The following is a 26,661-nucleotide window of genomic DNA, read 5'->3' as shown; positions in this document are numbered from 1 at the left end:
TTTGTATCTCTAGCAATGCCAAATACATAATAAATATTCGTGACTTAAAGATTATGATATAATAAAGAAAACATACTTGGGAATGTTTTTCCAAAGACAAGATACATATTGCATGAAAGAGGACTTTTAAGATAAAGAGAATGGAGAAACAGAAACAATTCAAGGGAAACATGCTTTACTGAAAATTGTATAAGTCAATAACCCAGAAACCAAGTAACGGTTTCTTCATCAGAATAAGGAATACATGATCGGGAAATTTGTCTGGTTAATTGAGGTTGAAGCAGTTGCACTTGATGAAAAGAAATCATCAGAAATGGATGGATGTTTCCTATAAGAAGCTAAAATATGCATTATAATTCCAGCTTCAGATAGAAATTTAATGCATTTTAAACAAGGTACAAAGGTTGAATAATTGTTTTGTCAGTCAATGGGGTGGATTTTAGTTACCTTAACTACAACACAATTGAAGCAGAATGGCATATTGGAAAATGGGGAATCCAAAACCAAATGGTGAAAAGCAAATTGATTGCTTATATTAGAAATTAATTATATATTAAATTACCTGAGTTCTAGATAAAATGAGGAACAAAAATAATATTTTAAAAGAGATATGTCTGACTCCAAAAGCAAAAAAAGCTGTTCAAATGCAGAATGTCATTGAAAATCTAAACATAAAAGCCTGAGGTAAACTTACTATTTTCTCAAAGAATAAGGATGAACATAATGTTGTATAATTCTTAATTAATTAGAGTTCTATGACAAGTATAGTTACATCCTTCCAGGGATAGATATATATTATAAGTTGTAAAGTTTGGTCATGGTTGAAAATTAAAAAAAAAAAATTCAGAGAGAAAAATTGCCTTTTCTTTTTTTGAGATGAACTCTCACTCCATCACCCAGGCCATCTCGGCTTACTGCAACCTCCACCTTCCGGGTTTAACTGATTCTCCTGACTCAGCTTCCCGAGTAGCTGGGATCATAGGCACATGCCACCACACTGGCTAATTTTTGTATTTTAGTAGAGACGGGATTTCGCCACGTAAGCCAGGCTGGTCTCGAATTCCTGACCTCAAGTGATCTGCCTGTCTCGGCCTCCCAAAGTGCTGGAGTTACAGGCATGAGCCACCGCACCCAGCCAAGACTTGCTTTTGGGGGGTAGAGAATAGTAATACTGTGCAGCCAGTGCTCGACTTATGACCATGATTGGTTCTGACAGACCGGTCGTAACACGATTTGGTCGTAAGTTGAGTAGGCTATATGCACGCGGAGATGGTAGTGCTGCCGGAAGCTGGTCCGCACTGTCATAAGCCCAGCTGGGCAACGTTTGTGCTGCCAGACGCGGAGCAGTCGTGGCTAGCGATTGTGGTCGCAAAGTCGAATGGTCGAAAGTTGCATAGGTCGTAAGTCGATCAATACCTGTATGTAAAAGACCTATCTTATGGACCCTGGAACAGCTCATGACTTTACTGAGAGGTAAAGTTTCTAGAGAAATAACTAAAGAATGACATTTCTCCAAAACCACTTGAAGAACTTTTTAAAGTTACATGATGACAGACAAGAAAGTCAAGGTTAATTTGAGATATGCTGGTAGAATCATAAGATCGTTAAAGCCCTGGTAAGAAGAAAAGAGAAAATGACATGAAGGATTCTGACATTTAGAAAACTAGCAATGGGAAAATGCCTTTCACATTCTAAGTTTAACTGTCAATTAAAAAAAATGAAAAAAGAAGTATTAGGTTACATTGTAGATGCTTCTACCAATATGGTTATCATTTTGTTAAGTTGAAGATCTTATTGAATTCATCAAGGATAACTGACTGATGAGACATCTTGGCAAAAAAGAAAATAATTTGGAAGAGTCACTTAATCTCACTGTGTCTTGATTTCTTCACCTATGTAACTACAGGGTTTATTTCCCTAAACAGTATGACATATACTGCTTTATGTTTTTTCTAGTGTTAACATTTTAAGCTTATGGAAAACATGACCACGTATGAAAAAAATAAGTAAATTAAATCAGAGTGTTGTGAAGATCCCACATGTTTTAGCATTCATCAGACTGAAGGCAGTCTTCAAAATATCCAAACAGGGTTTTTGAAAATTTAACTCTTGAATCTCTTCTTCAAATGGTATGATACTTGGTTTGACATGCATGCTAGATACCTGTTTTTCAGGATGCTACTAAAAACAAGAGAAATTCTGATGAATTATGTCATTCATTTGAGTTATCTCAAATGATTATCCAAATAACTCTCAATAATTATGATCCTGACTTCTACAATATAATTATAAGAAAGTCAGTTGGTCAAAAATGTCCAAAATGTTTACCTTTGGCAAGCAATGGATAGATAAAATGGCGAGAAGAATCTGAAATTTGAAATTAACCTGATGTATTTGTAAGTTTTTCCCACAGTGCTGCTGTGCATTAAGACCTGTTTTAAGTGGATTTTCTTAACCTTGTATAGAGTTGACCTGAAGGATTTAAAAACCATTTCAGTTTAGTCAGTGTTTGTCATGTCTGCCATACACATCATAGACTGGACTATATTTAAGTATCATTAAAATGTACTACTGCATAAGATAGGTCTGCTCCTTCCTTATTCTGAGGCAATTCTGTTTCATGGGTTAGTCACACACAAACCAGGTGTTATCAAACAGAACTGTCACATCTTTGATATCTGCAACGTTCACTGGCTACATGGAGCTCAGAAGGAAATATACAGAAGTTAATGGAGAGAATTATAAAGAGTCTGGACCAAGAATCATAATACCCAGTTTATAAATAATTAAAAGTGAGGGTAAAACATGTCCCTTCACTTATCTCTTCATTTTAAATAAGATTAAATAATCTCATAACTTTTTCTCTTTAAAATTTTCAGGCCTTTTGCAAAAGACTGAAAATCTAAATGGCTAAGATTTAATGGAATCCATAGGACTTCAATAAGAGTTCGAAAATTCATAACTATGTGGCACAGAAAACACGGATAGCACACATGCACTATATTGTGTATGGGATATCAGGGCCAAAACAAAACAAAAATATGACCATCCAAGCTGATAAATGGAAAAAAGAAGGGTGGGGATCTTCTTCCTGATACATCCTCAGAAAAGATTTTGGCCTCCCTAAAAATTCTCCTGAAAGTTAATTGTCTCTAACTTTCATTTCTGTTTAATTTTTTTTCTCTCAAGCTTCATAGAGATTTCCTATATTTAAGTTTCAGCTTTGTTTATCTATAAAGATCTCTTCACTGTTCAGAATTTCTTCTCCTGAATTATCATTCACTTTCCAAAAATTGCTCTTATTTTTCAATTCCGTACATTATTTTTCCCATCAAGAAAGATGATTATCAAAAGGAAGCCTCCTTCCTTCCTTCCTTCCTTCCTTTCTTCCTTCCTTCCATTTTTCTCTCCCTTTCTGCTCACCTTGCTCCCTTTTGCACTTCCTTTTTTTAAAATTACTGATGGCGCAGATAGATACACTTTCTATTCTTCATAGGCGAAAAGGGAACATGGATTCTGGCAAAGAAGGAAACAGACTTTACTGACCCAGAAAAGAAAGCATGTTTTGAATCTCATCCATCTCTTCCACTGGCATTTAGTGTCCTTCCATACTTACACGCTGCTTGCTTAGCATGTGTGATCATAGGACTGACTACAAGGATTGATTCTCACTCTTTGATTTATATTCTTTAATGGACCCAGCCCTGGGACCAGCAGAGCTACAACAGAAGATGTAGTCTGCTCCTGGTATTTCCTGGTCCTTGCCAAGAGTTTTCAGTTAAAAATGCTCCTAGAAACCATTGCCTAATGATAATCATTCTTAAAATCTATTCTCTGGCAGAGATCACTCATCTGTTCACAACCACCATACCCCTCACAGAATCAAATCATTATTTAAAAATTGACTATGAGGCAACTGCATGCAGAGCCTATCCATGTATCTTTGCTAAAACGCAGAGACGCATGAAGCAGTGGAAGTATATCCAGTATTTTCAATTTTTAAAGACATCATGTGTTTTGATCATATACCCTATGACTGGACTGTGGGACCAGCTTCAGGTTTAAAGCAGTGAAGCTGTTTGATGGCAACCTGTAAAACTTAATAAGAATGCTGAGCTCTATCATCAAAGCTGTTGGCTGGCGCAGAAAGGCTGTGGGGGCCTTGGCAGAGACAGACTTTTACATCTTGTGCTGCCCCTTGAAAATCTGGTTCTTGGATGCTTGGCCCAACTTTACTTAAGGGGGGGAAAAAGAAAGAAAGAAAAACTAAGCAGGCAGATAAGAATCTCTTTCAGCACACTTTCTTTGTAAATTTGAAAAGGATTTTGTTTGTTATTTTGCTTTTGATCAAGGAGAAGGTAGTGGTAGAAAATTCTTCTCTTTCTTATCTTTCGAGAATAATTAAGGTCACTTAGTGTGGTATGCTGGGATCTCTTTGGCTAGATGACTTTTCAGTAAGGATGTTAAGACAGCTTTATATAAATATATGTTGTCTGGGTTTACAACCACAGAACTTAAATCTTATTTTAGAGAGGGACCTTAAAATATACAAAGCTTAATTCTTTCACATGAAAGATGAAAACCCTAGTTCCCGTAGAGGTTGAATAAAATGCAGTGGGTTACACTTCAGATAGACTGGTCAACTGTGATAACCGTGCAGTCTCAACAATTAAACACTGCATCCCATGAAGCCAGTTTTCTTAGTTCCTTCATGCTTCCACCACTCAAGCTCCCCACTCCTTCTCACTTTAATCTGGAGCATAATATCTGGTTTGATTGTTTTGTTTGGGTAGAAATACGTAGATTTTGTTTGTGTTTGTATTTTTCATTCTTCTTTCTCCAAAACTGTACAAAGTCATCTTGATTCTGCCTTTGAAGAATCTCTACACTGTATCTCCCACTTAATCTGTTTCAGTATATTTACATGGAGGCTCATGCTCTTTTCATCCTTATTTCTATACAATGCTGATCCTATGCAGATCTTTCTAGAAGTCTTCATGGCAGCAAATGACAAACAGCAGCCTTGGTTAGACTGAAGTTGTTTCACTTACATCATTTGCTTCTGAATCACCTTGTATTTCTGTTAAAAATGCAGGTCTGTTGTTGAATCAGAAGTGAGGGGGACACAAAGCTGCAGTTTAATAAGCTCTCAGATGATGCTTATGCAGCAGTCACATCCTGTCATTACTTTATCTGTTTCAACATCATTTTTTTCCAAATTTCCATCCAGCACAATATTCACCACTTTTCCCCAAGTATCTTTTCTCCAGCTACACTAACTCCAGATATGCCCCCAAAATATGTTTATTATTTTACACTTGCACTTTTCTCCAACTTTTCCTGTCTTAACTCTTATCTCATATCCTTGTTCACGTGGTGACATACTACTTTTCATTCGGTGCCATACTGCTTTTCTCAAATGTTACCTCCTTGGGAAAGCCTTTTTCTAAATATTTCTACTCCCCCTCTCTACACAGCATTGCCATAGAATATAGCATAAGTCTCTATTATAGAACCTGTTTCATTTGAATGTAATTACAATGAATCTACACAAAGGTTATGGAACACCTACTGTGCCCCAAACTACACCATTAAAGAAATAAAAGTCACAATCTCTACCATCACAAAAATTACTACCCAGCTTTTCTCAACCCAAATCCTCATCTGAAACACAGAAAACAGAAAGTTATTTGAGTAACTATTTCCTCAATTCTCCCAAGGAGGAGACATAACTAGCACTATTACATACAACACATGTCTTAGGGCTTTAGGGCTTCATCTACTTGGGAAAGCCTAGTTGATCAAATATTGGTAAAATTACATTATAGTAGCAATAAATGCTATGACACAGATAATTCAAAGGTGAGATGAAAAAGCAGATACATCTAATTGCTTATGTGTTTATCTCTCCTGTTCCATGTCTTAATCCTGTTTCTATCCTTACTTCGCATCTATATCACTGCCAATTTTGTTGTGGTCATTGAATACATTTTATTATTGAATTAAAGGCATTGTAATTCATTTTCATTATTGCAAGTCTTTGGAATCCGGCCAAGGCAATGTGAATTTTCCATCTTTGTAAATCCCGCATCTAGCCAGGGGTTAAGATGCTCCTGGCACTAAGTGAGGGCTTGTTGAATAAGTAAACACATTTGGAGGGATTGCCCTATTCTCCAGTAGAAACTCCATAGCAATAATAACCAAATTAAAAATGGACTAAGGACTTGAATAAACATTCCTTCAAAGAAGAAATACAAAGGGCCAACAGATGTGTAAAAAGATACTCAACATCAATAATCGCCAGAGAAATGCAAATTAAAACTACAATGAGATATCACCTCATGCCTGTTGCCTGGCTATTAAAAAAGACAAAAAAGAAAAACCAACAACTGTTGGTGAGGATGTGAATAAACTGGAACCTGTGTACACTGTTTAGTGAGGATGCAAAATGGTGCAGCTGCTCCAGAGAACAGTATGAAGGTTCCTCAAGAAAATAAAAATAAAATTACTATATGATACAGCAATCTCACTTATGAATATTTAGCTAAAAGAAATGAAGTCAAAATTTTTAAGAGATGTTTGCACTCCTATGATCACTGTAGCACTCCTCACAGTAGCCAAGATGAGCACACAACCTAAATGTCCATTGATGGATGAATGGATTTTAAAAAATGTGGTATATACATACAAGGGAATAGTATTCAGCCTTAAGAAAGAAGAAAATCAGCCAAGAGCGGTGGCTCATGCCTGTAATCTGAGCACTTTGGGAGGTCGAAGTCAGGAGATCATGACCAGCCTGGCTAACATGGCAAAACCCCATTTCTACCAAAAAAACCCAAAAATTAGCCAGGGATGGGGACATGAGCCTATAATCCCAGCTACCCTAGAGGATGAGGCAGGAGAATCGCTCAAAGCCGGGAGGTGGAGGTTGCAGTGAGCTGAGATTGTGCCACTGCACTCCAGCCTGGCCAAAAAAGCAAGACTCCATTTCAAAAAAAAAAAAAGGAAAGAAAGAAAAATAGGAAATTCTGCAATATATGTCAGTAAGGATGAACCTGAGGACATTAAGCCAAGTGAATAAGCCAGACACAGAAGTATAAATACTGCATGATTCCACTTATAAGAAGTATCTAAAACAGTCTACATCATAGAAGCAAATAATAGAATTGTGGTTGCCAGGAGCTACAGAAAGGGAGAAATGGGGAGCTGTCAATCAATAATTATAAAATTTCATTATGCAAGAATAATAAATTCTAGAGATCTGATGTATAACATTGTGCCTATACATAACAATATCGTATTGTACATTTAAAAATTTGTTGGCAAGTAGATCCTATGTGAGCTGTTCTTACCGTAATAATAATAATAATAAAATAAAACTGCTTTCATACATTAGAGTATATTTATTTGGCTAGACAACATAGTTACATTTTCCCAAGCCACCCATTAATTTTTGAGTCAGTTCTTCCCTCTCTGTAAGATTGAAAAACACAGAATAATAAAGTTTTAGAATTGAAAAAAAGAGATAGTTATAATTTGAGGATCAGAAGTACTACTTAAAGAAAAATTACTATAAATGCAAAATTCTTCCTTTGTGGCTAATCTACACTTATAAGTATTCCACTTGACATTTAATTGCTTTGCCTGTTATGTGTATTTCAAAGACAGAAGGAAAGACTTTATTAAGACTGCAAGTGAAGGGAAAAAATGTTGCATTTTTCTGGGTGGACAGTAAGGGTGGTGATGATATTTTCAGTGTTATTGTCATTTAACGAAGCCTAATTTAGTTTGAATATGTATTTAGAAGAACAAATAGCTTCTAAATACAAACTGGGCTTAGGAGAAGATAGTGTGAAAAGACATAAAATGCCATAAAATTCTGATGTCCTAAAGAAAATGTGAGATTCTGGGACACCTCCTTCTCTGCAAAGCCTGCAGCCACCTCACTTAAAAAGTTGTCTTTTTATAAACATGATGTAAGCATAAACTCACATGCCTTCTGGGAATAATGGTGTCTCCATTTGTGTCAGTTAAAGGCATCCCTTTGTTCATCTAGTCACCAAGAAAATTTCAAGCTAGGTGTGCTTCAGTTTAGAGAGGTGCTGTACTTCATGGGTGCCTCTAAGGGGCTCTTCACAAAATTCATGTTGCAGAAGCAGCATTTCCCTAAATGGTTCCTTAATATCACAAATCCCCAACTGTCCAATTTATATCCAAGGAAGTTTACTTCCTTTAGGGCATAAGCCATTATATTAAAAGTTGTCAAATGGAAATAAATACCTAAGTTACCAAATTGTGGTAAAGTAAAATAATCCTTTGTGAACCATGACTTAAAAAAGAAATAATATATACAGAAGTCAGCATAAAGATATTTCCATACAGTAACAAAAATTAACCCAAGTAAACCTGCACACAGTGATTTTCTGCATTTTGGCAAGTGAAAGAATTTTGCTCTGAAAACCAAATAAAAATATAGGAGACCTAGTTTTAAATTGTTATTAAAACACATGGGCATTTTACTTTAAGGGTCATGGGCTTAGGTCCAACTATTTCAGAATCAAAAGCTTATTACTTTATAGTCAATACACATCATTCCACGACTGCAGCTGCTGTTCCTAATTTGGATTGGTAGGGAGTTATCCCTACAAGGGTCCTCATGGCTCATCTGGCCTCAGTGCAATCAGATGAGAAGGTCCTGACTTCCATCTCCAGAAAAAAGGCCAAGCCCACCTGAGGCCTGGAGGGAAATGAGAGCTTCTGTGGGATCTTGACACTGAGATGCTGAGACTCTAGCTGTAAGCCTCAGAGTCACTACTGAGCTACAAATTTGTAGTTTTACATTTATTGTTTCTAAAATCTGGATTTGAGTTGCAATGAAGGTATACTCTGATTTAGGTTAATTGACAGTGTTTAGTGATACCTAAAATAACTTGTGCACCAATATTGTCAATGATGTCAGTACAATATGGTGGTTGACGTGCTGTAGCTCAGTGATTCTCAAGCTTTAATATGTATATGAAATCACTTAGGGATTTTATTAAAATGTAGACTTTTTCAGTAGATCACGGGAAGGGACATGAGTCTTTTCATCTTTCACAAGCTCCTAGGTGATGCACATGCTGCTGATTCACAGACCACACCTTGCTCAGCAAATCTGTAGGTATGCTGTGAGTTGTTCATGGGCTTTTATTTCCTTTTAAACTATGTAAAAACTATAGCTTTTAGTTGCACATCCTTGCTTAAAAATTGTTCCTATATCTTCTATGTAGTTTTATATACGTGTTGTTTAATAAATAAATCAAATAATGATTAAATAATAACTTAGGGTAATGTTAATGAAAGATTGGTTTCAATCCTTGATGATCATACCTTTCAGCCTGAAGGCCTTAGGGGAGAAAATGTTACTGAATAAGGTCAATTTATTCTTACAAACAAACATTTCCGATTCATGCCTGAGACTCTGCTTGGTTTACAAGTAGTGAACACAGGCAGGGAGACTAATTGCTTTTGAAAAGTAATGTGAAATGAAATCTGATGATGACAATGTTAACATTCTTAAAGACTAAAATAATTACTTGTATTTGAACTATAAAAATTAAGCTATTCCCAATTCAGTTCCTTAACAAGGTACTCCATATTTTTCTAAAAATTTTAAGTTTCTTAATTATCTTTACCAATTTTTGATACATTAGATGGTGGATGCCATAATTTAGGACAGCAAAATGGAAAAGGACACTAGGCTTAGAGTCAATAATAGAGGTTTCCTTCTGATTTCTTTCACATATTAGGGATGTGGCTCTAATAATATTATAGATAATTTGTGGTCCCCAACTTAATTTAATTTTCTCACAAAGCTCTTAGGACAGTTAAACAACTTTTAAAATGAGACAATGCATGTAAAATCTCATAAATTCATCTGTAACCAGGACAATTATCATATTTGTAGGGGTCATTGTAAAATGAAAATGAGAAGCCCCCTGTTCAAAAGTTATTAAGAATTTCAAGATGACAATAAGAAGATATTAAATGAAGAGCAGGATCCTTCTATGTGAGGGGTCCCATGTGACTGCATAGCCATAAGTTCATGAGCAGCTCCTGTTGTCAATTCAGTTGTAGCTAATCCTCACTATATTAATAGAGTATTAATAAAGTTTTTACTCAATCGAGATATTACAATATACCAGGCACTGCTTTGAGAGCTTCAATTACATAGTTTCATTTAATCCTTTAGAGGGCAAAGAAATTAAAGCACAGAAACATCAACTAACTTATCTCAGGTCATACAACTACCAGGTTTAAGGAAGCCAGGATCGGAATCCAGGACTGTCTGATTCTAAAGCCATTCATCTTAACTAATTTAATGCGATGAGTTATCTATAACAAGTAACTGTTATTTCTATTTAATTCAAATTTAGAAACACAAATTGTGAGCTTAGGCTCACAAAAATATGTCTGTATTTCAAGGGCAATTTCACTTATTATGACCATGATTAAAAGACTTACGTCAACCTAATTATCGTGTCTCTAGGACTCCACAGAGAGCCTGGTACGTAGCCCATAGTCATTTACTGTATAGGAAACTAAACTGAACACTCAGTCACCAATTTGTCTGTGCACAGAATATTTACTCCATAAAGATAAAAATCTCATTTTCCTGTTATTCAAAATCACATGCTTCTGAATGATAAGAGTACGATTTTCGGCTGGGTTCAGTGGCTCACGCCTATAATCCTAGCCCTTTGGGAGGCTGAGGTGGGTGGATCAGGAGTTCAAGACCAGCCCGGACATTATGGTGAAATCCCATCTTTAAAAAAACAAACAAACAAAAAAAGAGTACGATTTTCATTTTAAAGCAGTTAATTTGTTTTAAATGTGTTTCAATAGTGATGATTTTCCTGAAAAAAAAAAAAAAAAAAAAAAAAAGATACCAATTACCATGCACAGAAATAATTTCCTTCCAAACATAAGGACTTTGATCCAAAGATCTAAAAACAAGAGTATATCATCTCATAATAGAAATTAAGAGAAACTCCAAAATATTCATTTTGTTTTAGATGAATTTCAGATTCTTAAAAAAATATGGCTCAAATTTAAGTAACAAACTTACATTTATATGAAGCTTTTTTCTTTTTCTTTGCAATGTGTTTTCTGATCCTTCATCTTATTTTATCTTTCCTATGCCCAGTATACAGCTGAGCAAAGAGAGACAAACTCAGATTACTTTATTACCTTCTATTTGAAATTATTACTAATTTCCTCTGCAAAGTTAATTACAGCTTCTGCCGTATTGATAGAGGAATTTTTCATACCTCACTTAGGACACTTGTATTATAATTCTAAATTTCTTTGTCCAACTTTCTCTCCTGATTCCTGAGTGTATTATCTTACTCATTTGTGTGCCCCAATATATTATCTTACTCATTATGTGCCCCAGCACACACACACACACACACACACACACACACACACACACACACACATAATCTGTACAGAACAGAATAGCCACTTAGCCCAAATATACACTATGGTTATTACTAGAACATGGCTATACACACACACACACACACACACACACACACACATATATCACACACGCATATACACACACACACACACACACATATAATTTTTGTGTGTGAGACAGACTTTCACTCTGTTGCCCACCCTGGAGTGTGGTGGCATGATCTCAGTTTATTGCAACCTCTGCGTCCTGAGTTCAAGTGAGCCCATCTGGCTAATTTTTTTGTATTTTTGTAGATACCAGATGTCAGCATGTTTGCCAGGCTGGTGTCGAACTCCTGACTTCAAGTATCCACCCGTGTCGGCCGGCCTCCTGCAGTACTGGGATTACAGGCATAAGCCACCATGCCCTGCCCATACTAGATATTTTTAATGTTGATTAACTTAATGGGCACATGCAAGTGTTAATGCATAAGCTAATGGAGCAATTTAAACAAGATGCTCTGGTAGGTGCTAAAATTAAAAGAAAATGTTCAGTCTCAGACATTGTTCATTGCTGCTTTCTACTGGGCTGAAAAATGTCATATTCTATAAAATGTATCAAGTCCTCAGAATTAAAATGTCACTGAACCCCCTGCCAGACCACGCTATGCTGGTTTGATATTTAAAAGCACTACAATTCATTATGCCAACCACTGATACTGTTCCAGGCTATGGGGCATGTGCTGAAAATGACGGGAAATAAAAATCTGTGGGTCCCCTGGAAGGAAAGTTGCTATGTTTGAAAGGCTGAATTCCAGACAAGAACTCACCAGATGCTTTCTGAACTGAGGAGCTGGGTTCCAATTCCTTGGGGACCTGAGCAGATGGGACTCCCTGAATCCAATCTCGAAGAGGAGTGTCTATGGCAAGGTGCCTGGTTTCTGCCCCAATTGCTTATGTCCCTTGCCTCTACGGCACAATGCACTGGAGTGAACATACCCTTAGCAATATATAGAGCCAATACTTTATAAAAATCTAGGAAGTACTTCCAAATGTTTTTCTGTGCATTCTTGTTTGTATGATTGGCTACACAGTATAGAAAATAATAACAAACATTATTATCTTAATTGCCTTTAGAGGAGGAAAAGTGTGCTGGCTGCCAGAGTAGGGAAGAGGCTCACTTGTGGAGGTAACCACTCCAGACCAATTAGACCTGGGGAGTGGGAGAGGTTCCATTGAAAGCTCATATATAACTAACTGGGCATCTGAGAAATATTTCTTACTGCTTCTCCTCCCCCTCAGGTCTTCCCTTCTCTGACATCCCAGTAATCTAGGCTGTGTTTTTCTGTTTTCTTTCCCATAAAGTTTCCTACGAAGCTCATTTCATCTAGTTTTACCTTTATAAAAATACTGAGAATGAGAGAAGCAAAGTGAGATTATAATATGACTTGGGGAGAAACACAGAATGGCAGTTAGAGGCAAAAATTCTGCTGTCAAATTATTTGGGTGGGAGCTTGGCTTTGTATACTTACTATTTATTTCCCCCTAGGTCAGTTACTTCACTTCTCCTGTTACTACACTCTCTATGTCTTCTTTTGTCAAATAGGGATCCTATTCATATGTGCCTATTTTCAGGCTTAGAGTATTACCTATGCAATTAAGAAGCATTGAAAAACTGGTGGCGCATCGCTCTATGCAATATAATAATTATAATGTATTCAAAAAAGGAGTAGTAAAGACAAAATACCTAAAATCCACCAAAAACTTATTTTTGTTTTTTTTTCTTCCATTACTCCCTTACTGATAGGTGTAAAACACCAAATATCAAATGATTTCACACAGTTTCATGGATTTGTTTTGGAAAAATTGTTGTTTTTTTATGCTCCTGATGCCCCCAGCCACATGCCTGTTGAGTAACTCACTGGATGTTGCAGAAATGTTATGAGAAATAAAAAATGCTTAATATATTATTATTATTCTTGCTCTGGAATATGCTGACTCCCTTGACCCTTGAGCAATAGCTTTTACTTTTCATGTCCATTTGTACATGCCTAGTACAATCATAGGGATACTGAAGCACTACAGCGTTTATGCCATGGGGGTTTGTTCCAACAATTTGATGCAGGTAAGCTTCTCTACTAGCAGGAGTGTCAGCTCAGGGATGGCACTCACAGCCACATGTTCTGCCGAGGTCTCAAGAGGCCTCATTTGCATATGGAGATGATTATCATTACCCTGTGTGGGTCACTGGGAAGACTTTTAAAAGGAAAGAAGGATTTCTGCAGTCTGCTATTCTATACTTGAAAGGAGGCAAGGGTAATCAACCTCTGTTTGCATTTAAGTGCTGACACTATAACAGTTGAAGGATTGAAATACATTTCAATATTTCCAAGATCTAGAAGAAACTAGGCTGGGCCTATAATAAATCAGGATAATGACACATAAGAATTTGTCAAAGCCTTTGACATTTTCACAAACTCCATGTAGTCTTCTTGTTGAAGTTTTAAAAGCAAAACTATCATCTTCCATGTGTTAAATCAGGTAGAAAGAAACGTTCTTTCTATGCCTGAACTTCTGCAGAAAATACTAAGCCCATTTGCCTATTCTAAAGGGGCTAAACCAGACTTTCTCTGAATCACCAAAACAAGGCCCTGCCTCTAGGAAGGCAGCACAGAGCAGCTAGAAAATTGTCATTCAGCCCCAAGGCATCATCTGTAGTGCTCACTAGGCTGTACAGAACAGAATAGCCAGAGCACTCAGACCAAATATATACTATCATTATTACTAGAAAATGGCTATTCTGTGAGTCAGCCCATTCCAGCTGACACAACAAAATGACATCTTGTATAGTACATAGTGATCCTACACCAAACACTTTTCAGATGAAAGTTAGCCTGTAGCCACAGTCAGTCCACTGATCAAAAATTGAGCATCTGCTGTGTATCAGCCCAGCCAATGCATGAGTTCTTGAGTTAAAGGAATTCATTTGTATTTTCTTATAGACTATTAATCCTGTGAGCATTAGCAAAACCTATCTTAAAATGATTCATACAAGTAAAGACGTATCACCACATACCATCAAGGTAGTATTATCCATAGTTATATTATGATGTGGTAAATAAAAACATGTGGATCTGCATGGAAAATGTTTAGGAAAAAGTGAAGTGGGAAAGCAAAAAGCAACACTCTTCCCTAAAGAGTGAGGGATGAGGCATGTGGGAAGGTCAAGGTAAGTAAATTGTAAAATGCCACCAACCAGTGTATGGGCCATGACAAAATCATAAGAGAATAGAGGCAGTAAGTCAGGACCTCAACAAGGAAAAGTCTAGAGGAAATGAAAAACTGTAGATAAATTGTTTAACCATGACTTAGGGGTCCATATGAGGAGTTCTCTACCAAAGAAAGTTGTCTCCCTTTTGTCATCTGGCATGATTTCCAGATGTCACTAAAGATCTCTCTTTCCTCAAAGTTCCTAGTAGATTAATTTATCCACCAGGTACCAAAGTCTTTTATTTCATAACTGGAAAAATAACCCACAATGCAAATTCTGCCATGAGCTTTTGTTCTTATATGTAAATGACAGATACTCTATTCCTCTCTGAGCAAAGAGGGAAATAAGAACAAGAAAGAGGCCGGGCGCGGTGGCTCACGCCTGTAATCCCAGCACTTTGGGAGGCCGAGGCGGGTGGATCACGAGGTCAAGAGATCGAGACCATCCTGGTCAACATGGTGAAACCCCGTCTCTACTAAAAATGCAAAAAATCAGCTGGGCATGGTGGTGCGTGCCTGTAATCCCAGCTACTCAGGAGGCTGAGGCAGGAGAATTGCCTGAACCCAGGAGGCGAAGGTTGTGGTGAGCCGAGATCGTGCCATTGCACTCCAGCCTGGGTAACAAGAGCGAAACTCCGTCTCAAAAAAGAACAAGAAAGACACTCGAGGGCCCAAAAAATGATGGGCATGGTCAACCAAATAAGGGCATAAATTGAAAAGGCTTCAAAACTTTCTAAAATTCTCTGTTGTCCAAAAGGAGAAAGATAGGGATTAAGGAACATTTGCAGGAAGGATATATTTCATCTCTTTCCCAGCACTGGTGCTGGTACACTGTGATGCAAGCGCTTCACACGGCAGAGGAGACCACACAGATTTCATTTAGGAATCTATCATTTTTTTCCACAGTGGAGGAAAATGCTTACATAAGACAGGGTATTTTCCAAACCTCATCTAACTCAAAAGCATCTTTCAGATTTGTGGTAATAAATGTTTCTAAGTGTAATTAGAGGCTGAGCCGATCTAATTAGGTTGATGAAATTTTCAATAGGGACTTAATTCCCCTTAGCATTTCACTCATTCTTTTTTTTTTTTTTTTTTTTTCTCTCTCTCTCTGGAATACTTCCTTAGGCTTAATCCCAGCAGTTTTTATCGGCAGTATTCTAAATTATCTCACACAGGCAGTGTGATTGTAAAACTTCCAGCGGGTACATATGACTAAACACAAATTTCAGATAAAGGATTCTGGCTCATTGTATTCAACACACCGTCTTTTCCCACGTCTTCAGTTTCATTTCCTTACTAACAAACTATGTTAAATAACGTTCACTCTGCAGGAGGGAAATAGGTGTTTCAGAGCGTTCTTGGGGGCACAAAGACCAGGAAATGCATAATAATCGCAGGAGCAGGTTCTGAGGGGAGATTAATGAGGGAGTACCATGACCCTTCCTGACAGGCCAATGACTACAGAAACACTTCTGATGAAAATATTGGGATACAAACACATACATACTAGTGAGATTTTCATCTATCTTTAAAGATTCTAAAAATATATTTAGTAAGCACCTGAGGAATTAACTGTGAGAATTTTCTACAGGAAAATGCTTTCCAAGCAGTCTAAGGTAAATGGGCAAGATGTTCTTAAATGGAGTCTGAGCATCTCAGACACCATGATTTCTCCTTCTGCAAGGTTTTCCGACCCCCTCTCCTTTTGTAGCAGTCACTAAAAACTGCTTGTTAGAAAATTTAATTAACTATAAAATGATCAAAAATTCTTAAGCAACATATATTTCAGCTTTTACTCAGTGTTATAAAAATGCAGAGAATATAAACAAGTATTTCTGTCAAAACATAGTGTTGCTTTGGCAAAAAACAGATTTAAAAAACAATATTTTTGAAGACCTATTATCCTCTAAGAATTTCATAGATATGAACTGTCTATAACGGCAATTTATTATTTACAATTTTTCTTTTTTTTCTAATTCAAACTGTTAGTCATTTTTCAGTGAGCTCACACATTTTCCCAGGCTTTTTGATTTACTTGTGATGAAAATATAAATTATTTTTTAAAAACTACTTTGATCTCTATTTGAATCCCTGGCCATTCAGTATTTCTTGTGATTTTAAACAAAGCACCATATGAAGTTCAGATTAGGTTTTACCAAATTATTTTGAATTCATCTTATTTTACTTTGAAATTTGATAATCACATACACCAAAGTAACTTCCCTATTGAGGGTTAGTTATTCTGCGTGCAAACAAAGTCTCATTTCAAAGAGACATTATTAAATACCATGTAGGGAAAGACCTAAGTTGCTTCTAATAAATATGAGATTATAGGTTGTTTCAATATGTGGAGGAATTGCCTTTGTTTCTTTAATCTTTAAAGAATAAATGTGTAAATTTGTGAGAGTGGTATTTTTATACTTTGAGTGCCATTGCTTACAATGAAATAGAGCTGACCATTTAAATATTATATTTCCCTTGATAGGGTTCTGTATTTTAATCCTGCTGGACACCCTCATTACTCTTGGTCAGATAACTTTTCTAGGTCTGTTTCCCCAAAAGAAGGAGGTTGAACTTAGAAAATGATTTCCAGGGTCCTTTCCATTCTAACTCTCCAAAATTTCTTCCATGATTTCAGACAAGATGTTATTAAAATCTCCTTCAAGACTGGTTATGCTAAGATGATTACATACTAGACTGAAAATACAAATGTTATGAGCCAATACATGAAGTCATAATTAAGGGTTTACACATGCAGTGTGCTATAGGCCAGGAAGTCCAAGCTAGAATTCAGAAAAATTTACATGGACTTTAAAATTAAGAGAGATTCTGCGAGAATGAACATGGGTATATTCCTCTCTTTTCAATAACTTCACAAAACTGACCTATTTGAAATAAGATGATTTAATGCAAAATCCATGATACTTTGTCACTATTTCATTTCAGAAGTAAGAAAAGCAGTGCCTTTTAAACAGATAATGGTTCAGGCAGATGGAAACTACGAACAATTACAAAGCCTTCCAAAATGCTGGGATTACAGGCGAGACCCACCACACCCAGAACTCTGCGAGGCCTAAGTGGGCAGATCACTTGAGTTTAGGAGTTCGAGACCAGCCTGCCCAACATATAGTGAAAACCTAACACTACTAAAAGTACAAAAATTTGCTGGCTGTGGTGGTGAGCTCCCGGAGTCCCAGCTACTTGGGAAGCTGAGGCAGGAGAAACACTTGAACCTGGGAGGCAGAGGCTGCAGTGAACTGAGATCATGCCACTGCACTCCAGCCTGGGCAACAGAGCAAGACTCCCTCTAACAAAAATAAAAAAATAAAAAGCTCTTCTAAGCGAGGTATGTTTTGCTTTATAGACTAATTGTGCCTATATCCTTCCAAACTCTAGCGTGTCCGAAGAAATACAATAAAAACGATTACACAAGTCAAGAAAAAACTGACCACATTTCTTCAAACACATACACCAGATGTGGAAGACAGAGGTGAAAAGTGTCCAATCAATAAACAAGTGTGAATTCTATCCGAATCCTATAGTGACAACAGCAAGAGTGAATACTCCTTTTATGAACTTATCAGCTGTGAACTAACATGTCACTTGGAAGACCACCTGACTTATTTTTTGATATTGTGGTTAAAAGATTAATATGAATACTAAGGTATATGGATTCATAAATAAGCATTAAAGATAATAATATGAAGCACAGTTTAATTTAAAACTGTCAGTTCAGATTAAGACGATTAACTGCAGTTTTATACACACAAAAAAACTCCCTCATTTATGCAGAATTATCAGAAGATTATGTGTCTCAGTTGAACTCAGGGATTCACTATAGAAATCCTCATCTTTTTTTTTTTTTTGCAGGATGCCCAAAATAGTTCTTTAGTTAGATTCCCATTTCTGCTAGAGATCCCTCGATTCTCCTTCCTTTTTCCAATCTAAGCAGGATTACCCTTCTCTACATAAAGCAGGACGCAGGGACTGATTATAGTTGGCCTGGTTCACAGTGAAAATGAGGAGGTTGGTATGAGTGATTGGGGATGTGGCTCTGCCCTCCACTTTCCCTCCCTAGAATGGAGTTTCAGCAATCTTCTAATAAAATCGAATCATTCTTTTACCATACCTGATACACTTTCTTTATCCCTGCATGTCTAAATTAGTCATTGTTTGAGATGCTCACATCCTGTCTGACTCTTTTGTGTTTCTCTTCTTGTCTTCTAGAACTCTACTCACTTCACCCTCTTTTGAAATCCAATAATGGTGTTAAACAATTTAACACTTCATTCCTCACAGTCTATCATACATTCATAAATGTTATTTTAGTTTGTAACAAATTTGAGAGTTTCTACAATCTTTTAGGAACCTTAACAAACGTTTCTCTTGCAACAGAACTCTTAACTATGGTAATTAAGAGCACAAAAGACACTGAAATCAGAGGTCAGACTTCCTCGATTAACCTTTAGACTTTAATGCTTGTTAATTGTGTCACTGTCCTCAAGAAACTTACCTGCTTCAAACTCCAGTTTTTTCTTCATCTGAAACATGCAGATAACAAAATGCCTATATTGTGAGGATTCCTGTAAAACTCTTAGAATCGCACAAAATAACAACTCTGGAAATATTTGTACTATAAGAATATTACTATTAGACTATTATCCTCCACAGGGCTTAACGCAGGCCTGGATCATACTACATATACGTAACCAGCAAAAGCAATTTTCCAAAAGGCAATGTATCACTCCTACTGCAAAGGCAAGGTTTGGGCTTTTAGAACTGCACCTTCTTATGTTAAAACATTTCATTTTTAAATCTCCCTTAGGAATATTCTATACGCATCCACATACTGGACAAATGAATCAACTGGTATGTTCATGTAAAGAGAAGACAGGGAAGGATAATTCAGTAGTATGTTTTTCCCTAACGCTTACCTGAATCAAGTTTATATGATTAAATTATTTTCTCTGGAATAAATCAAAGTACATCACTACTTACCAACAATATCTATGGCTGTTAGTGAATTCAAAGTTATTTAACTTTGAATTTTAGAAATCTGTACCATTAAATAGTAGCCATACAATGTAAGAGGAACTGCTGGCTCCAGTAGCTACAGAAAATTAAATTGTGTCTGAATGAATTTTTTAAAGGCAGTTTTTATGGATAATATTCATTAAAACTTGAAATTCAGGAACTTCTTGATCTTTCTCTCCCCAAACTCCAATAAATTCCAATTTTATACAAAGTTTCAGTAGACAATTACAGCTGAGAACAAGGAATGAAATTATTGATATCATTTAGTTTGATGATTTTACTCAGAAAAATATCAAGTAAACTCACCAGATGACAAATGAAACAGTTTTACTTCCTCCAGAACATGTTGAAAATATGGGAACAAAATTTTTTCATTCAACAGACTTATTTCGCTTTTGTTTTGTTTTGAATTACATGGTCGTTCCTTCTCCTATAGCTTAAATTTTTCTTATTTTTTCCCTTAATATTCAAAAAAGTAATCACTGTATATAAAACACCTATGGCATTTAGGTAGAAATAAGCAAGTAAATCATTTATCTTAACTTTAGACCCAATATCTCTTTTTGTTTGACTTTCTTTTATAGTTAATATCAACTGTCCACACAAATCTCAAATGTAAATTACTTATAGACTAGTAAAGAAGAGGAACCTAATTCTTTCCTAATGATCTATGAGCTGTCTCCCCACCCCCAATCCTACATAAACAACATTAGAATACTGAATTTAAAGTTGTGCCATTTGACTGTGGAAACATCAGGTCTTCAGCAAAGGTGCTTTCAGTCTGGATCTGAAATGATGAGATCATGAATTACGAATGATTCTGATGACAACGATATTTACCTCTTTGAGACAGCCCATAAAGTTGTTACTGACTGGTGACCCTGGAAGGTCGGCTGTGCTGGGACTGCCTCCAACATAGAAAAAGTCATCAGACCCCAGCATGGTATAATCTTCTTGCGTGTAGCCCGTTGTAGTAAGAATCCCATCCACTGATATTGTCACCTAGATAACAAAGCACAGGGAAAGGACACGCTATACTCAGACCTAGATACTGTAATCCTGGGATATGCCTGTTTTGTGTTTTGTTTTTGTTTATTTTTGTTTTGCTTTTTTTTTTTTTTATCTGTTTGGTTTTTGCTTTTAGACCTATGACGGAACCCATTTTCATGTCTGTTTGAGGTTTATTCTTAGATTCTATTCAACTAGCCCTACGAGATCTAAACTAGTTAGAGAGTTAACTGATTATTGAACTAGTGTCAGCATCATCCCTACTGCAACTCAAAAGTTATTGAGCAGACACAAAAATGGTGTTAGTAAAATGCTTCCTAGGTTAGTTTTGCTGGTGTACATATTAGTAAAGTTTAGTTGTCTGTTATTCACTAATCACAACGTGCACCTTGTTAACATAAAAGGCTCAAGCTATTTCCAGCAACATCACTACTGGCACTATTGAGCAGCAATTGTTCAGCATGCAAGTGCCTAAGTCCATGCCAAAGGGGGAGAAAAGGCAAAACAACCAGTAGAAGCCGCACACGCCGATGTGCACATGCAGGAGGGACAGTACAGTTCAGAAAAGGAAAGAAAGAAAACAGGGAGAACCAAAGGAAACAAATAAAAACAACTGCTCTGTGATGACGTAAAGATGAGTGGGTGTGGCATCTCCAGCATTCCCAAATCAAGTTTCCATGCCATGCATCATGAATGGTTAGAGACTGGCTGAGCCTGCGGTCACTCGGGCCAGCCACCATTTTGTCTTATCCCGTGTTAACCACAGCTGGATGCAAAACGTTCGAAACGTTAACGATGCCCCTACAGGTGAGTTGGAAAACAGAAGTTGACAGGAACAGGTAAAAAATAAGAAGGTCAACAACAGATGAAAAGAAGGAGGTCAAAGTAAGCAGAAGAGTACCAACCGCAGTTCCTCTTTTGTTAATGATGTCTACAGTTAAAAGAAAGAAAGAAAACACACGGCAAACCCAAAATAAGAAACAATTAGAATGATATCTACCGAACAATGTAGTTTGTTTACCATAGCGTGTCCAATGCCTGAGTGCTTTGTGGAGAAGGGGGGAGAAAGGAAATTAAAAACTGTGAACAGAATAACGATCGTTACTTAAAAAATATGATGGTCTCTACCATGTTAGTACATTTTTTGATTCAGGTAACGGTTAGTAGAATGAAACATTCCATGAATGACATGTTAGTTATTAAGCATGTTAGTAACATAGAAAAAGGGCAAAAAAATTTTACAAGAAAAAAGCAGACTAACAGGTAGGCCTCCCACAGAGGTAATATTTTTCCTGCCATTATTGTTCATAACTTGCTACCAGACAGAAACAGACACATGGCAATGTTCCCTTTGTCTTCCTGAGTACATCTGAGAGACATTGGAAAGTCTAAAAGGGATTCAAAGGCCTAAAGCTTTTCAGCTGACCATTGCAGCCCTGTGCCCATACTTGACCCCTCCTCCACCCTGGCCCACCCAAACCCCAGGAAATTAGTAGGAATCAGTTAGCATTGCCCTGCTACTCCATTTTACAGCATACAAGGACTCCTCCTCAACTTCAAAACTTCCTTCGGTCATATTGATGGACTTTAGGGTCACAGTTTACTGCAATGAAACAAAGCAAAGATCCTGACACACAGAATGAGTAGAATGGATTTGTGTTTAGTCTGTCCTGCTGCACATGCACCCCGGCTGTATAACTACAGTTCCTTTGAGCTACCAATTCGCAGTTTGGTTTGTAACCTGAGCAAAGGCAAATCTAGAAAGTGGACTCCTCAAGCCCCCACCCTTCTGTGCTTCTCTCAAATGAGCCTCCAGTCTCTTGGTGCGTATCTGAGAGAAAAACAAAAAACAAAAAAAGAAAACCAAAGAGACAGACTTATAGGAAACCCATGGTCTACAGCTATACTGATGGTGGCCAACCCTCTCCCAAGGCAGCCGGAAGCATGCAGGGCCCCTCCTATGTCAAGGAAGCATCTGGAAGGCCTGGGGTTCTCAAGAATCTTTCAGTTTTACTTGTCTGCCTTAGCAAGACTAAATCTACACTCCTAAAGCTCCTTTTTGTTTCTCTAGCTCTGATAGTTTAAACTTTTCAGAAGTGGGAAAGAAAAGGTTAGACAGTTAACAGCTCTGAAAGAAAGGGCTGTTTTGGTAAAGGAAAACCAGAGACAATCCAGTCATTCTGCAACTGTTCAGAGAAACAACAAATACGTTAAGGATATTAGTTTGAGATCAGCATGTTTGGCAAAAAAATTAGTCACTGTCAACACTTAACAAAATGATACATTGCAGTGTAAAGTTTCACTTAATACCCAAAACTTATAATGTTCAATATAAAAGGACAATCTATTCATTTTCATCCGCATATATACTGTAATCATATGTCTCCGTTAAAAACATACAGTATATGTGGACCCACAAATTTAGTAAATAGTTGATATTTTCTTAGTATATAGCATCTTGAAAGATTTTTTTTTTAAATATGAGCAAGTAGAAACGGGCACCTGGAGGATGAACTTCCCTTTCCAGAGTCATTTGGGGTTTAACTTAAAGTATCTATGCTAAAAATAAAAATATCTTTAAAAACAGACCCTTCAGGAGATATATAAGCCCCCAGAGTCATTCTTCCCCTCAGGGACTTTTCTTGTCCCCATTTTGGGGGTGGCAGGAGGACGGAGTAGGGATTGATACAATCCCAAATCACACACACTATTTTTTTTACTACAAAAAAGGAACTGTGATTTAATGACCCCAATGTGCATGCTTCCAAATGATCACCATGAAAACTATAATTTAAAATCAAACAAACAAAAAACCAAAAACACAACAAAATCACACACATCACAGGAAGGGCAGGTCTCAGGGGATATCCTTGCAGCCCTTTTAGAAATTTTCATAGGTTCCTGTATCAAAATAGACTTTGGGCCCCCATAACTTTCTAGATATGCCCCTGCTCAAGTATGGCAGGAAGATTCATCTCAGAAGAAGAAAAAGTTAATTTGCAAGTGACACTGAGGAGCCCTGTATCATGTTGTTAGAGTTTTCAAGTACCACATACACAGCTGTAGCGAGAAACAAAGCCAGTTACTCTCTTATCCACTGCGCTGTTACCTGACGCAGATTCCTGGTGACTTTCACATCATGCCAGGCATTATCATTAAACTTTCCATTCACAGGCTCCACTAGTGCTTCAAAGGCCCCTGATCCCAAATTAATGACCAGAGAGACAGCTCCATTTTTCAGGGCAAGATTGACATAATCAGCCGATTTCCCAGTGTGAAGCATCAGTCCATTCCTCTGAAGGGTTTTAAAGGACAGAGTTATTTCATCACTGCTGCTTTGAATGGGGTTTTGAGACAAGTCGTAGCAGAAGTATTCAGATCCCTTGAACGTGGCAATATATTCTTCTTTTCCTGGAGGAAAACAGATGATACATACATAAGTAAACAAATACACTATGCAGATTAGCATATCTTAACAGAAACAATAGCTAATCACCCCCCAAATTAACCCTGCTTAATTAGATTTCATGACATGAACCCTGTCTCAGACAAACAGTACAGTAGGTGGCAGTATATTTTTAATAAATCTCCTCAACTATTGGAACATCAACTGCAGTAGCTAAAGCTGACATTCTTGAAAATTCAATTAATTTTTCAGTAACACTGCAAGAGCTCTGATCAGAGAAAGTAGCTCTGTGATGTCTCCAGGGCATGAATCAGGTTACCATAAATGCATATTGGATGGTTCCACTCTGCTGACAACAATGGATTCCAAGATGTTTTCAACATTCTCTCCATCCAACTGAGCCATTATTTTTATTTTCAGAGAGACATTTATATTCAAAGATCTTTTTCAATGCAGAGACAAACAGTTTTATTATTGAGAGACTATAACAAATTATCTGGTGAGGAGAAATGAAAAAAAAGATATAATCTGGTCTGGGAGTAAACAGATCTGCTACAGACCACGTGCATTTTTTCTCTCTGGATGGAGGGAGTAGCGGTAGAAAGTCTAATGGAGTCAGCTGGATTACTGGTTCATTCCCTGGTCTAGCCAAGCAGATGGCAGGACTGCCTGTTACGACATTGGTAAGAATTCTAGCACATCATCATGGGGATAGCATGTACATGAAGTCTCAACATTTTCTACGTATCTTAGTCTTTACCATGTTTAGGGGTAACAATGTGGATCTCACAAGATGCTAGACGGATCAAACAGAAAGGTGGCTATTTGGAAAGAGCAGTCTTCTCCCACTGATGAAGTAAGTTTAACCAAAGGAAAACTGTAAGGCATAAGCTTCCTTGACTTTCTAGATAATAACGATGCTGTGCCAAGAAAAATGAGACAGTATGGTTGCGAATCAGCTTCTGATAAACGATAAACATATAATTATAAAAGGTACTGGAGAAACTTAATCTCTCCCACTGGCAACATGCTATCACTATTATGACCACGATAGGGTTGATGCACCAGCAGGTGTTATGCTCTCCCCTATAATAGGTTTTTAATCTCAGGACTATTTTCATTTGATTGTCAAATAACTCATGTCCTGGAATCAGAGCTCAAATCAGTTTCAGCTCATCATGCCAGATGACCTGCCCTCCTGGATGTAGAAAATCCCATCAGTGGCTACAGATAGTCAAACTATGGCACTAAATAACATGGTGAGCACCTAGAGATATTCACAAGGAATTGAGCCCTAGAATATTAGTCACTGACTATAAGTAAGTTATTTGTCAAGACTGTCAGTCGGGCCAAATAATTCTGAGTAAGAGTCACAGGAAGGACATCCCAATATGTAATAGTGAATCCCTCTGATCAAACACTCAAAATATTGGCTGAGCACCTTCCAAAGATTAAGCCCAGTACTAGTCATTAGGGATAATGAAGTGAATACAATGGACTTAATTACTGTCTCAGAAATTTATAGCTCAGGTGTCTGCTCCCCTGGTCAGTCCAATATGGCAAGTGGTCCAATATTAGGAACAAGCATAGCTATATTATCCTGAGAGAAAAATGTGGGCCAAAATATGAGTTTGGATTCTAGGTTGGCCACTAGCTGTCACTAGAACAACTATGGAGCTTTTCAAATTTCAGTTTCTGAAAATGGTTAGAGATACCAATCTTTCAGAATGAATGTGAAAATACAATGAGAAAATACTGTGCAGGCATCTGGTAAAGTTGATGTGTTGGTGAGAAATAGTAAATGTCTTTCTGCTTGCCTAATTAATGTGATAAATGTGATAAACGATCTAAAACAAACAACATAAATCATATGTTTTTGTGAAATCTTGAATATTCTCTTTAAGATAAGAAACAGGACAAGGATTCCCACAGTCAACATTTCTGTTCAATACTAGAAATTGTAACTAATGCAGGAAGACAAGAAAAACATATGAACATCATAAAGATTATAAATGAAGAAAATCATGTCATGTAAATAAATATATTGCACACAGTGAAAGACTAAAATAATCTACAAAAGTTATTTGGCTTAATAAGATACTTTAGAAAGAATTTAGGGCTCTGTGTACTAGAGACAATCAATGTTTCAACATATGTAATAGATTTTTAGATTCAGTAAAAATCCCAATAAAAATCTCAATAAATTTTAAAAGTAAATGTAAAAAACTGATTCTTCACAATTTTTGAGAAAAAAAGGGTCCCAAATAGCCACAATATGCCAGAGAAAGAAGATGAAGTTGCCTGTGTAAAGATGGACATTTATTACAAAATTACGGAATTAAGAAAATGCATTAGGATAGGTAAAATGAGGAGATATTGACGTAAAAGGATGTATTCATACATTCATCCACATTAAAATTAAGAATATTGGTTCATCAGTAATACCATGGAGTAAGAAGTTAAATAACAACATGGAGAAAATATTTTCATTTTATTTT

At 36.8% G+C, this 26,661-nt stretch overlaps 1 protein-coding gene across 31 annotated transcripts in view; it reads right to left on the bottom strand.

Annotated features, from left to right (window-relative positions):
- The window catches only part of NRXN1 (neurexin 1), a 1,131,792-nt gene that overhangs the window by 694,941 nt on the left and 410,190 nt on the right, over positions 1-26,661 (bottom strand). For 15 of the 31 annotated variants that reach the window (XM_032292216.1, XM_032292223.1, XM_032292236.1 and 12 more), the window contains 3 exons: positions 23,867-24,168; positions 21,758-21,802; positions 20,590-20,751 (listed from right to left, as the gene is read on the bottom strand). In XM_032292216.1, the coding sequence (XP_032148107.1) occupies positions 20,590-20,751; positions 21,758-21,802; positions 23,867-24,168 (509 nt within the window). The remainder of the gene's footprint in view (positions 1-20,589; positions 20,752-21,757; positions 21,803-23,866; positions 24,169-26,661) is intronic. The other 16 variants (XM_032292210.1, XM_032292212.1, XM_032292222.1 and 13 more) reach the window with 2 other exon arrangements.

This window comes from Sapajus apella, unplaced genomic scaffold (genome assembly GCF_009761245.1).
Source record: "Sapajus apella isolate SASKATOON/1434 unplaced genomic scaffold, GSC_monkey_1.0 scaffold26, whole genome shotgun sequence".
Lineage (NCBI taxonomy): Eukaryota > Metazoa > Chordata > Mammalia > Primates > Cebidae > Sapajus > Sapajus apella.
Note: the sequence above shows the minus strand (reverse complement) of the source record. Positions and strands in the feature narration are given on the sequence as shown.